At 37.7% G+C, this 14,074-nt stretch overlaps 1 protein-coding gene across 1 annotated transcript in view; it reads left to right on the top strand.

The window, feature by feature from the left end:
• KIAA1958 overlaps positions 1-13,023 on the top strand; it is a 142,969-nt gene extending 129,946 nt beyond the window's left edge. The window contains exon 5 of the mRNA XM_081282457.1: positions 11,868-13,023. Coding sequence (XP_081138583.1) covers positions 11,868-12,674 — 807 coding nt within the window. The 3' untranslated portion in view covers positions 12,675-13,023. The remainder of the gene's footprint in view (positions 1-11,867) is intronic.
• Positions 13,024-14,074: the final 1,051 nt, after the last annotated feature.

The raw sequence follows: 14,074 nt of genomic DNA, 5'->3' as shown, positions 1-14,074 counted from the left end.
GAAAACTAGATACAATACATGAAATAATTCTTTTCAAACAGAATAGACAGCACAGGATGTGATCCTTAAAACAGAGGAAACAATTGAGAAAAGAGCCATTATTTCTGAGACTAAATTAGAGTTTGAGGAAGCTGAGGACATGAGTACACTAGCAAGAAATGTCAATTCATTGGAAAAAACTGATAAAATATAAACTGTGTAAATTTCATAATTTCTAGCATCCATTCAGATTTGACATAAACATAGGAATATCTGATCTATTCCCAGGAGAAAAGTCAACTAAGTCTTTTTTTTTTTTTTTAAGAGAGATCTATATTTATTTTAATTTAGCTTTTTTTTTTTTATTGGTTGTTCACAACATTACAAAGCTCTTGACATATCATATTTCATACATTAGATTGAAGTGGGTTATGAACCCCCAATTTTACCCCAAATGCAGATTGCAGAATCACGTCGGTTACACATCCACAATTTTACATAATGCCCTATTAGTAATAGTTGTATTCTGCTACCTTTCCTATCCCCTACTATCCCCCTCCCCTCCCCTCCCATCTTCTCTCTCTACCCCATCTACTGTAATTCATTTCTCTCCTTGTTTATTTTCCCATTCCCCTCACAACCTCTTATATGTAATTTTGTATAGCAATGAGGGTCTCCCTTCATTTCCATGCAATTTCCCTTTTCTCTCCCTTTCCCTCCCATCTCATGTCTCTGTTTAATGTTAATCTTTTCTTCCTGCTCTTCCTCCCTGCTCTGTTCATAGTTGCTCTCATTATATCAAAGAAGACATTTGGTATTTGTTTTTTAGGGATTGGCTAGCTTCACTAAGCATAATCTGCTCTAGTGCCATCCATTTCCCTGCAAATTCTATGATTTTGTCATTTTTTTATTGCTGCATAGTACTCCATTGTGTATAGATGCCACATTTTTTTTATCCATTCATCTATTGAAGGGCATCTGGGTTGGTTCCACAGTCTAGCTATTGTGAATTGTGCTGCTATGAACATCGTTGTGGCAGTATCCCTGTAGCATGCTCTTTTAAGGTCTTCAGGGAATAGTCCAAGAAGGGCAATAGCAGGGTCAAATGGTGGTTCCATTCCCATCTTTCCCAGGAATCTCCAAACTGCTTTCCAAATTGGCCACACCAATTTGCAGTCCCACCAGCAATGTACAAGTGTACCCTTTTCTCCACATCCTCGCCAGCACTTGTTGTTGTTTGACTTCATAGTGGCTGCCAATCTTACTGGAGTGAGATGGTATCTTAGGGTGGTTTTGATTTGCATTTCTCTGACTGCTAGAGATGGTGAGCATTTTTTCATGTACTTGTTGATTGATTGTATGTCCTCCTCTGAGAAGTGTCTGTTCAGGTCCTTGGCCCATTTGTTGATTGGGTTATTTGTTATCTTATTGTCTAATTTTTTGAGTTCTTTGTATACTCTGGATATTAGGGCTCTATCTGAAGTGTGAGGAGTAAAAATTTGTTCCCAGGATGTAGGCTCCCTATTTACCTCTCTTATTGTTTCTCTTGCTGAGAAAAAACTTTTAAGTTTAATTAAGACCCATTTGTTGATTCTTGTTATTAACTCTTGTGCTATGGGTGTCCTATTAAGGAATTTGGAGCCCGACCCCACAATATGTAGATCGGAGCCAACTTTTTCTTCTATCAGACGCAGAGTCTCTGATTTGATATCAAGCTCCTTGATCCATTTTGAGTTAACTTTTGTGCATGGCGAGAGAAAGGGATTCAGTTTCATTTTGTTGCATATGGATTTCCAGTTTTCCCAACACCATTTGTTGAAGATGCTATCCTTCCTCCATTGCATGCTTTTAGCCCCTTTATCAAATATAAGATAGTTGTAACTTTGTGGATTAGTCTCTGTGTCCTCTATTCTATACCATTGGTCCACCCGCCTGTTTTGGTACCAGTACCATGCTGTTTTTGTCACTATTGCTCTGTAATATAGTTTGAAATCTGGTATCGCTATACCGCCTGATTCACACTTCCTGCTTAGAATTGCTTTTGCTATTCTGGGTCTTTTATTTTTCCATATGAATTTCATGATTGCTTTATCTATTTCTACAAGAAATGCCGTTGGGATTTTGATTGGCATTGCGTTGAACCTGTAGAGAACGTTGGGTAATATTGCCATTTTGATGATGTTGGTTCTGCCTATCCATGAACAGGGTATATTTTTCCATCTTCTAAGATCTTCTATCTCTCTCTTTAGGGTTCTGTAGTTTTCTTTGTATAAATCTTTCACCTCTTTTGTTAGGTTGATTCCCAAGTATTTTATTTTTTTTGAGGATATTGTGAATGGAGTGTTTTTCCTCATTTCCATTTCAGAAGTTTTGTCGCTGATATACAGAAATGCCTTTGATTTATGCGTGTTGATTTTATATCCTGCCACTTTGCTGAATTCATTTATTAATTCTAGTAGTTTCTTTGTAGACCCTTTTGGGTCTTCTAGGTATAGAATCATGTCATCTGCAAATAGTGATAATTTAAGTTCTTCTTTTCCTATTTTTATGCCTTTAATTTCTTTCGTCTGTCTAATTGCTCTGGCCAGTGTTTTGAGAACTATATTGAATAGAAGTGGTGATAGAGGGCATCCCTGTCTTGTTCCAGATTTTAGAGGGAATGCCTTTAACTTTTGTCCATTCAGAATGATGCTAGCCTGAGGCTTAGCATAGATAGCTTTTACAATGTTGAGGTAAGTTCCTGTTATCCCTAGTTTTTCTAATGTTTTGAACATAAAGGGATGCTGTACTTTGTCGAATGCTTTCTCTGCGTCTATCGAGATGATCATATGGTTCTTATCTTTAAGTCTATTGATGTGGTGAATAACATTTATTGATTTCCGTATATTGAACCATCCTTGCATCCCAGGGATGAATCCTACTTGATCATGGTGCACAATTTTTTTGATGTGTTTTTGTATTCGATTCGCCAGAATTTTATTGAGGATTTTTGCATCTAGGTTCATTAGAGATATTGGTCTGTAGTTTTCTTTCTTTGAGGTGTCTTTGTCTGGTTTCGGAATCAGGGTGATGTTGGCCTCATAGAATGAATTTGGAAGAGCTCCCTCTTTTTCTATTTCCTGAAATAACTTGAAAAGTATTGGTATGAATTCTTCTTTAAAGGTTTTATAAAACTCCGCTGTATATCCATCCGGTCCTGGGCTTTTCTTGGTTGGTAGTCTTTTGATGGCTTCTTCAATTTCATCCATTGATATTGGTCTGCTCAAATTGTGTGTATCTTCCTGACTCAGTCTGGGCAAATCATATGACTTAAGAAATTTATCGATGTCTTCACTATCTTCTATTTTATTGGAATATAGGTTTTCAAAATAATTTCTAATTGTCTTCTGTATTTCTGTAGCATCTGTTGTGATATTGCCTTTTTCATCCCGTATGTTAGTAATTTGAGTTCTCTCTCTTCTTCTCTTCGTTAGCATGGCTAAAGGTCTGTCGATCTTATTTATTTTTTCGAAGAACCAACTTTTAGTTTTGTTAATTTTTTTCAATAGTTTCTTTTGTTTCAATTTCATTGATTTCCGCTCTGATTTTAATTATTTCTTGCCTTCTGCTACATTTGCTGTTGTTTTGCTCTTCCTTTTCTAGGGCTTTGAGATGAAGTGTGAGCTCATTTATTTGTTGGTTTTTTCTTTTTTTGAGGAATGACCACCAGGCGATGAATTTTCCTCTTAAAACTGCTTTCATTGTGTCCCATAGATTCCGATATGTTGTGTCTGTATTTTCATTTATCTCTAAGAATTTTTTGATTTCCTCCTTTATGTCTTCTGTAACCCATTGATCATTCAGTAACATATTGTTCATTTTCCATGTGATGTAGGATTTTTCCTTCCTTCTTTTATCATTGATTTCCAGTTTCATTCCATTATGATCAGATAAAATGCATGGTATTATCTCCACCCCTTTATATTTACTGAGGGTTGCCCTATGGCATAATATATGGTCTATTTTTGAGAAGGATCCATGTGCTGCTGAGAAAAAAGTATATCCATTTGATGATGGTTGATATATTCTATATATGTCAGTTAAGTCTAGGTTATTGATTGTGATATTGAGTTCTATAGTTTCTTTATTCAACTTTTGTTTGGAGGATCTGTCCAATGGTGAGAGAGGTGTGTTGAAGTCACCCATAATTATTGTGTTGTGGTCTATTTGATTCTTGAACTTGAGGAGAATTTGTTTTATGAATGTCGCAGCACCATTATTTGGTGCATAAATATTGATAATTGTTATGTCTTGTTGGTGAATGGTTCCTTTTAACAGTATATAATGTCCTTCTTTATCCCTTTTGATTAACTTAGTCTTGAAGTCGATTTTATTCGATATGAGGATGGCCACCCCTGCTTGCTTACGAGGACCATGTGTGTGGTATATTTTTTCCCATCCTTTCACCTTCAGCCTGTGTATGTCTTTTTTTTTTTTTAATTTTTAATATTTATTTTTTAGTTTTCGGCAGACACAACATCTTTGTTGGTATGTGGTGCTGAGGCTCGAACCCGGGCCGCACGCATGCCAGGCGAGCGCGCTACCGCTTGAGCCACATCCCAAGCCCGCCTGTGTATGTCTTTTCCAATCAGATGTGTCTCCTGGAAGCAGCATATTGTTGGATTTGTTTTTTTAATCCATGATACCAGCCTATGTCGCTTTATTGGAGAGTTTAAGCCATTAACATTCAGAGTTACTATTGATATATGGTTTGTACTTCCATCCATGTTTGATTATTTATCCTTTTTTAAAAAAATTTAGTTTGTTTCTCCATGATTATCTTTTTCCTCGCCCTCTGTCTTTACCAAGGCACTTCCTACTGATGGTTTTGGTTATTGTTTTTCTTTTCTTCCTCGTGTAGTGTTTTGCTCAAAATGCTTTGCAATGCTGGTTTTCTGGCTGCAAATTCTTTTAACTTTTGTTTATCATGAAAGATTTTTATTTTGTTGTCATACCTGAAGCTTAATTTTGCTGGATACAGAATTCTTGGTTGGCATCCATTGTCTTTCAGTGTTTGAAATACATTGTTCCATGACCTTTTTGCTTTCAGTGTCTGTGATGAAAAATCCGTTGTTAACCTTATTGGTTTACCCCTGAATGTAATCTGTCTCCTTTCTCTTGTGGCTTTTAATATTTTCTCTTGGTTCTGTATATTGGATATCTTCATAACAATGTGTCTTGGCGTTGGTCTACTGTGATTTTGTGTGCTCGGTGTCCTGTATGCATCTTCAATTTGTATATCTGTTTCCTTTTTTATTTCTGAAAAGTTTTCTGTAATTATTTCATTCAGCAGATTACTCATTCCCTTGGTTTGAATCTCTATACCTTCTTCTATCCTGATGACTCATAAGTTTGGTTTTGTAATGTTATCCCATGACTCTTGGATGTTTTTCTCGTGATTTTTTACCTGCCTTTCTGAGTTGGCTAGACTCTTTTCAAGATGATATATTTTTGTCTTCATTATCTGACGTTCTGGCTTCTACTTGCTCCACTCTGTGAGTTTTTAATTTGGTTTATCGTTTCCTTCATTTCTAGAATTATTGTTTGATTATTTTTTATAATCTCTATCTCCTGATAAAAATGCTTAACTTCTTCTTTTATCTGTTTATGTAATTCATTCTCAATGTGTTCTTTCGCTGGTTGAATTTGCTGTCTTGTATCCTCTTTAAGGTTCCATTCCATCTGTCTAAGGTGTTCCTTGAGTTCTTTATATGACCATTTTTCTGATGACTCTAGGTCCTCCTGAATATTTAGGCTGTCCTGCATTGTTTGTACTCCTTTTCTTCCTTGCTTTTTGAAGCTGCTCATGTTACTTCTTGTTCTGTTTGACTCCTGAGTTACTGTTTACTCCTATAAATTTATTTGATGCTTGGGAGGAAAGGTATTAGAAGGGAAGGGAAGAAGTCACTAAAGAGAATGAGAGTAAGCAGGTAGAATTCAAGGAAGGGGGGATAAGATAATTGAAAAGAAATTAAAAGACAAAAGAAGAAAAAAATAGGAAATAGAAAAAGAAAAAAATTTTTTTTAAAAAAATTAAAATTAGAAGAAAAAAAATTTTTAAAAAATTGTAAAAAAAATTTAAAAAAACAAGAAAGAAAAATGAAAATGAAAGAAAAACCCAAATCAAAAAAAAAAGAAAATAAAAAAATAAAAAAAAACTAATAAATGCAGTCTTAGAGTTTGATTAACTTCTCTTCCAGTAGGTCGCACTGTGCCCACCAGGCAAAGTTTCTCCTGTCAATACGCGGGAACCAATCACTGTGCAACAGCTCCTCCCAGACTGGGCGAGTCTCCAATCCTGAGTGCGGAGGGCCTCCTCTTGTGTCTAGTCACTTCCCACTTTTCCTCTAGCCAGGCCCCTCTCACGGGTGCCGCTCACCACAATACTGGCTACACGCCAGGTCTGCTGCTCCCGGGAGCCCTGTTTTCATGAATGACTGGGCACACTCTTCCCGTTTGCCATTCCCTCAGACCCTAAGTTTGTAGAGCTTGGGGCTGAGAATCCTCAGCGAATTTTACTTGCCCTCTGGTAGCCACGCCCCTGGTAGCTGGTGCAAGAGACCTCAGCTGTCAGCACTGGTGGGAGCGGTAGTTCCGCGCCACGGGTCCTGCACCACCTCTGATTCCCTTGGTCTGGCTATCGTGCTCACGGGAGAGCTGGGAGGGGCCCTTACGGGAGAGCTGGGAGGGGTTCTTAAGGTTTCCCCCATGTGTGGAGAGGGAAGGCTAGGGAATTACACAACTGTAGCCGCAGGTTTCAATGAGGTTATCTCCTCCGCCGCAGTCTGGTGACGTCAGTTCTCTGCCATGGTGGTATCTCTTGCAAATGGCAACAGTTCGTTTCCCTTTGCCGGGCGACCAATGCAACGGGTGGGTCCTTACTGTCTCTCCCAAGCCCCGTTTCAAACCTGTGGCCACTACCTATGAAGGCTCGGTAGGCATTTACCTCTGTAGGATGAGAAGGGCTGACCAGTTGTTTTAGCCGGATGGATTAGTGCTGAGTCACAGCTGTTTGTCTTCGGGAAGCAGGCGAACGTGAGCTTGAATTCAGCCGATCCGGGCTCAGTGTGTGTTCTGAGAGGCCCAGACTGTTCGCCCCAGATCCCAACTAAATCTTTTACTTCTAGCCAATTGTAAGGGCCAGATTTACCTTCATGCTTTTAACAACAAAAAAACTAACAAAAATATAAAAGTAAAACATGATGTTTTTCAAGGAACTTTATAGCACTTTGTATAGCAAGCACAGAATGACAGTGATCTCAGAGACAGGAAACAAACAAGGTTATTCCTATGAGTGCCCCAGTTTTCTGACTTCAAAGATTAACAAGTCTGTGGTGCATGGAGGGAAATTCAAACAGAGCCCAACAGACTCACTGAGTTGAAAAATTGGAGCCGAGAGTCCAGGGAGACCAAGGTGGCTAGAGTTGTCATGACAGAACTCAAAAGTAGAGGGGTGAACAGAGAGAAAACCCAAGATATTTAAAGATGATCTCATCAAATATTTAGCTGAATACTATCAGCATGTGCATGTGAGGAGACCACTTGATACTCGAAAAGAACTATCTGAAAGGATCAGTAACAGTACCTGGCACACAGAATTGGAAGCAGTGTGGTTCACCAGCCAGACTGAAAAATCCCTCAGGATGCATGGAGGAGAATACTCAGTAGGTGTGAGGATACTCAGTAATATACATTTGTATATGTGATATGAGGTAGAGGTATGAGAGTATTAAGTTTTGAACTTTAAGATCTTTCTGCTTAGCACCACTTATTTAGGAACGATACTCTCCTGCAGTCCACATGGTTACAGCAGAAGCCATCACATTAAGTATAGTGGAACACCTTCTCATGAGTTGTTGGGTTAAGAGTGGGTTGAATAGAATCCTTTCAGATTTTTTTTTTTCCATAATGAAAATAAGAGCTGGTCTCCTTTTAAAACCTGAGGAGTGTTAATGGGCTATCTTTATAGCTATATGAAGAAAGCCAGTCTTTAAGAGAAGCAGTGATGAGAGAGAGTCCGATAAACTTGGAGTCTACTTTAATACTGATATCCCTCTTTGGCTAGGCTTGTTCAAATTTGATATTTCTCTTGCACCAAAAGGAGTCCCAATTAATATAAAGAGAAGTTATATCATTATATCATCTTTATGATAGGGAGTTCTGAATGACAATATAAACATCTGAAAGTAACTGAACTTGAGTATAATGGTCATTAGGAAAGTATTTTTAACTGATTATTGGTAGTATATAAGAAAACTATTCTCTTATTTTGTATACAGTTGCCCTACTCTTTCCAATAGCTGTTGAACTGAATCTGAGTTTCCTAGACTAACAGATTATCAGAAAATAATTATATTTTGTCATTTTCCCTTTCTGTATACTACGTGTGTGTATGTTTGTGTGTGTGTGTGTGTGTGTGTGTATGTGTATATAAGAGAGAAGGCAGGGTTAGGTAGGTAGGTAGACATAGATATTTATTTTTCTTGTCTTACCTGATAGCCTGGAACTTCCAGGAATGTGTTGTATAAGAACAATAATATTCAATATTCAGTATGCTTATCCTACCTCTGTTTTTTTTTCTTTTCTTTTCTTTTTTTTTTTTTTTTTTTTTACTGGGGCACTTAACCAATGAGCTAAGTGTCCAGCCTTTGAACTTGCAATTTTCCTGCCTCACTTTCCTGAATTGCTGGCATTATAGTCATGCACTATTGCACCTAGCTCATCCTGCGTGTAACTTTCTGAGAAAGATTTTAATGTTTTCATTGTGGGTATGATTTTTATAGTTCTTGTCTGTAAATTACTCTTCATTATAATAAGGGTTTTTTTCCCTTCCAATCTCAATTTATTTTTTATTTTTTTAATTTATTTTTTAAAATATGAAATGGATATCACATTTGTTCAAATAAATTTTCAATATCAAGTTCATATTACCTTTCTTCATAATGTATGAATGTCGATTCTATTAAAATATTTTAACGCTCAATCATCCTTGTACTTTAATCATTCCCTTCTGTTTTGATGAGTATTTCCATGCTGTAGTCATTCATATATATTTTCTTTCTTTCTTTCTTTCTTTCTTTCTTTTTTTTTTTTAGGTGTTGATGGACCTTTATTTTATTCATTTATTTATGTGCAGTGCTAAGAATCGAACCTAGTGCCTCATACATGCTAGGCAAGCGCTCCACCACTGAACCACAATCCCAGCCCATCCATGCTATGGTCTTGACTGTGACTTGATAATACAGTCAATGTTATAAGATGCCATATTACCTGGAACTTTTGCATATCAGCCATTCCTCACTTTGTATGGTACCAGTGTACGCACATTATATTTGACATGTTAATATGCAAAATGAGAGTTGCAGTATTTTACTTAGGAAATTTTACATTTATATTCATACGCTTTGCTTTTGTTTTTTGTATACTATAGATCAAATTTGAGTTAGAAACAAAATGAAGAACATATCTTTTTCATGTGCCCCAAAACTTTTTAAATTCAAAGGACTTGGGAGTAAGCTCAGTTGTAGAGTAGGAAGTAAGCACATGCAAGACTCTGGGTTCAATCACCAGCACCACAAAAATAACAATAAAATGTTAAATAAAGACAAAAGAAAAGCTGAGTTGACTCCATAAAGTCATCTCTTTAGGAGTAGCATACATTTTTCAAAATCATTTTAGTCCCTTCTCTTGTTTGGAGTTATTTAGATCTTTTACCTCTCATTGAATAGTATGAATTTTGTAATCCATATTTTGCTAGAAAATTGTTTGGATTATGTAGATTTTTCAAATTAAGAAATGTGTGATATTCTTTCATATTCTTTATTAATTCCATAGTCTCTTTCCTAATATTGCTTAAATGTATACTTCCTTTCTGCTTCTTTTCCCCTGTCTATGCTAGAAGTTGTTTTTTTGTTGTTGTTATTGTTCTTTTTAGATAAACATGGTAGTAGAATGAATTTGACATATTATACATTCTCAGAGTATGACTTCCCCTTCTTGTGGTTGTACATGATGTGGCATTTTTACTGGTCGTGTATTCATATATGAATATAGGAAAGTTATATCTTGTTCCTTCCACTGTCTTTCCTATTTCCATTCCCCTCCCTTCCCTTTATTCTCCTTTGTCTAATCCAACGAGCTTCTATTCTTCCCTCCCCTGCTTATTATGTATTAGTATCCGCATATCAGAGAGAGCATTCAGCCTTTGGTTTTTCTGCTAGAAGTTTGGCAACTTTATAAAAATATTCTTTTCAAAGATGGCATATTTTCTTTTTTCTTTTTTTTTTAAACCTATCCTAATTTTATCTTTCCTACTTAATTAAGTTATTTTTATTTATATTGGCTTACTCTACTATTTTTTAATTTGGTTTACTTTTTATAGTTCTTGGAACTAAATAATGAATTTGCTCATTGAGAATAAGGTTTTCTAAGAAAGTCATTCAAAATCATGATGGTACTGGAGTATATTTAATAATATCATACATTTTGATATGTAATGTCTTTAGTTGAGTTCATTTTTTTTAAACTAAAGCCTTTTTTCTTAAAGATTCTTTTTTTAGTTGTCAATGAACCTTTATTTTATTTATTGATACATGGTGCTGAGAATTGAACCCAGTGCCCCACACATGCTAGGCAAGCACTCTGCCACTGAGCCACAACCTCAGCCCTAGTTGGGTTCATTTTTAATGCATAATTCACCTTTTATTTTCTCTTTGACCCAGACACAAGGGCTATTAGAAAAATAAATGTTAACTCTACAATTTTACTCATTAAAAATTTTCTGTTTGGACTTTTTTTTTTTCCCTAAAGAACTTAACCGTTATTTATTTGTTTGTTTGTTTGTTTATTTATTTATTTATTTTGTGTGTGTGGTACTGAGGATCGAACCCAGTGCCTTGCGCACATTAGGCAAGCGCTCTACCACTGAGCCACAACCCCAGCCCTTGTTTGGAGGTTTTTTTGTCCCAAGGAATGTATGTTTCAGTCTGACCTGATGATAAACAAGGTTTCTTTTTTTCTTTATATAGTTCCCTCTTGAAAATAAAGCTTTCTTGCTAGCCAAGCTTTCTTCTCTTCCCATAAAACTAAAATAAGAAGCCCACTCTATCACTATAGCCATTATGATTTTCCTATCATTTAACATTATTGATATTGAGACCCTGTGGAGTATTAAGCAAGAGATATTTCAGTTCCTATTCAGATAAATCAAGGAGTGGAAAATCAAGGAGCATTAATTTGTGACCCAAAATGGCCATGTCAGTTGTCTTCCCGACAGCACTACATTTCTGCGCACACAGTATAACCAAGTGTGTGCGTAGATATCAAGGAAGTTAATGCTAGAGTGATTTGGAGCTTTAGTTCAGGAATCCCTCAGAGAAAATGACTAAGTTTTAGTAAAGGGGAAGGAAGAAAATGATTTGCAGCAAAGAGAAAAAAGTACCTTTTAGGAATAGAAAAAGTTCCTAAAGGCCAGTAATAACAATAGTTTATATGTATGTATGCACTTGCAGACATAGGTGTGTATGTGTATGTTCATTACTATTTACAAACCTTTTCATGGTCCATTACTTTAAGCATTACTGCAGTCCTTTGTGGTGGTCTCCATTATTTTGCCCTATTCTGCAGATGGAAACACTGAGGTTCAAAGAGATTAGGGAGCCAGATATGGAACCCTGATCTTATAACTTGAAATTCACTGTTCTTTCAACCATGTCATGCTTAGGGTCAGCCCTCTAATGGCCACAGTGTGTCCTCGGCATAGTAGAGCTCCCACTGAGGATTAGAAGGGAGGAAGGGTCCGGCTGTTTGGGTGTCCTCTGTGAGTAACCTCAGTGTTTGTCTCATTTGAGATCCCTGCAGTGAAGTTGAATGAGCTGCTGGAGAACTTTTATGTCACTGTCAAGAAGAGTGACGGCTCAGACTTCCTGGCTACCTCACTCCATGCCATTCGCCGGGGCCTGGACCGCATCCTGAAGAATGCAGGTGTGGGCTTTTCCATCACCAGCAGCACCTTCAGCTCTTCTACCAAGAAGCTCAAGGAGAAGCTGTGGGTGCTGAGTAAGGCGGGGATGTCGGGCGCCCGCTCTCGAAATATCGTCTACTTCTCCCTTTCTGATGAGGAGGAGATGTGGCAGGCAGGGTGTCTGGGGGACGACAGCCCCATCACTCTTCTGTCCACTGTGGTCAAGTACAACAGCCAGTACCTGAACATGCGGACGCTGCAGGAGCATGCAGATCTGATGTACGGTGATATAGAGCTGCTCAAAGACCCACAAAACCAGCCCTACTTTGCCCGGACAGACAGTGTCAAGCGGGAGAGTCGGAGTGGATCCACTAGAGTGTGTCATGGGAAGATCTACCATGAGCATTCCAGAGGACACAAGCAGTGCCCCTACTGCCTCCTCTACAAGTACATGTACATCCACCGGCCGCCCACCCAAATGGAGGCCAAGTCCCCCTTCTACCTTACTGCCAGGAAGGAAGCCACAGACATGGGCAATGTGTGGTATGAGGAGCAGAGGATGGGACTGCGTTCTCTTCGAGGAATTGTCCCAAACTTAGCCAAGAAAGTCAAGCTGGAAAACTGTGAGAACTTCACCTTCGTCTCATTTACTCAGGTCTCCAGGAAACTTGGCTCCCACAGCTGCTGCCAGTGAGCCTGGGTGCAGGCCACTGCCCTACTCCCCCTTGTAGGTGAGAGCTCCCCCAGGTGGCCAAGCCAGAGTCAGTAGCAACCCAGAGCTCTGAGGAGGCAGCTGCTGACCCTGTGTAACTCCAGGCTTAGACTAGTCTCCATCAGTGTGGCCTGCTAGTCCTCTGACTTGGAGTTTGATTTTTGAATGAAAGTAGATAAATCTGAATAATTTGGATGTGTTATCCAAATGTGTGTTACCTTTATTAAATTGTAAAACACAGTGTATAATTGCTATATATGAGAATGAGGAAATTCATATTATCTAGTGCCTTTTTAGCACAGGTTTTCTGGAAAAAAAAGAGGAAAAGAAAAAAAAGAGGAAAAGAAAAAAAAGGATACTGATTAAATAGTTATTAAAAAAAATCCCAGTAGCCCAGTAGCTTTAGATTGTTAGGAAGACTATACACTTTGTTGAATTACACTCACAGTAAGGAATTAGAAAGAGAGAGACAGACACATTAGAGAAAAATTGCACCTGACACTCCTTTATATTTTGTTGGTGGATAACTTGGTTGTGTAAAGCAGGCAGCCTTGCTAGAGAAAACTCCAGAGTGCCTGCCAGGGAGGCGGAGGCTGCTCTATGCAGTGAAAGGATCGATCTCTGCTGTCAAGGTAGACAATTTTATGAAAAGAAGATTAATGCACCAAAAGGGTGTTTGTGAGAACAAGGTTTTCAGTGAACTAGATGGTTCATACCTTGAGGGAATTTCTAGTAGTGAAAGAAAATGACTTAGAAAAGCCACCTGTGATCAAAATGTGAAAACCTCCTGACGCAGAAGTGCCTATGTCTTAGTTCTCAGCACTACATGAGAGTGTTTTTTTGTGTGAACATATTTAGTGTTTTTTAACCCCTTCTTCTTATCATACAGTTGTTCTGTCAGCATATAGCACTGGATTTGTAAACAACTAACAGTAACATTCAGGCCCACCTAGGAAAATTCAACAAAACAAGCTGCAAAGGAAACAGATCCCCAAATGTGTTTACTAAGAGGTTTGAGATAATTTTAATCCAAGTATGACTTTTTCAGCCACAATGTCATCATTTTAGGTTGGCACCAATGCTCGCAACACTATAATTTAAGAAACCTACAAGGTAAGCAAACCCAACAGAAAAGATGTAGTGGTAAAATCAGAGCATAATGATAGGTTATTAATGCAGTTTGAAACCATTTCACTCACGTCAAATTCAGCCTGACTACATATTATTTAATATCAGAAATTTCTAACAATTATTCTGAATGAAACTAGAAGTGAAAAAGGAACCCAAAGAGTGCTAATTGATAATAATATTAAGTTCTAGGTATCTTTATTTGTATTCAAGTAAAGACTGCTCTAACTTTATACCATTATGTTCCTGTGTAT

This window comes from Spermophilus citellus (assembly GCF_964194105.1).
Source record: "Spermophilus citellus genome assembly, chromosome: 2".
NCBI lineage: Eukaryota > Metazoa > Chordata > Mammalia > Rodentia > Sciuridae > Spermophilus > Spermophilus citellus.
This window is presented reverse-complemented; position numbering and strand designations above follow the sequence as displayed.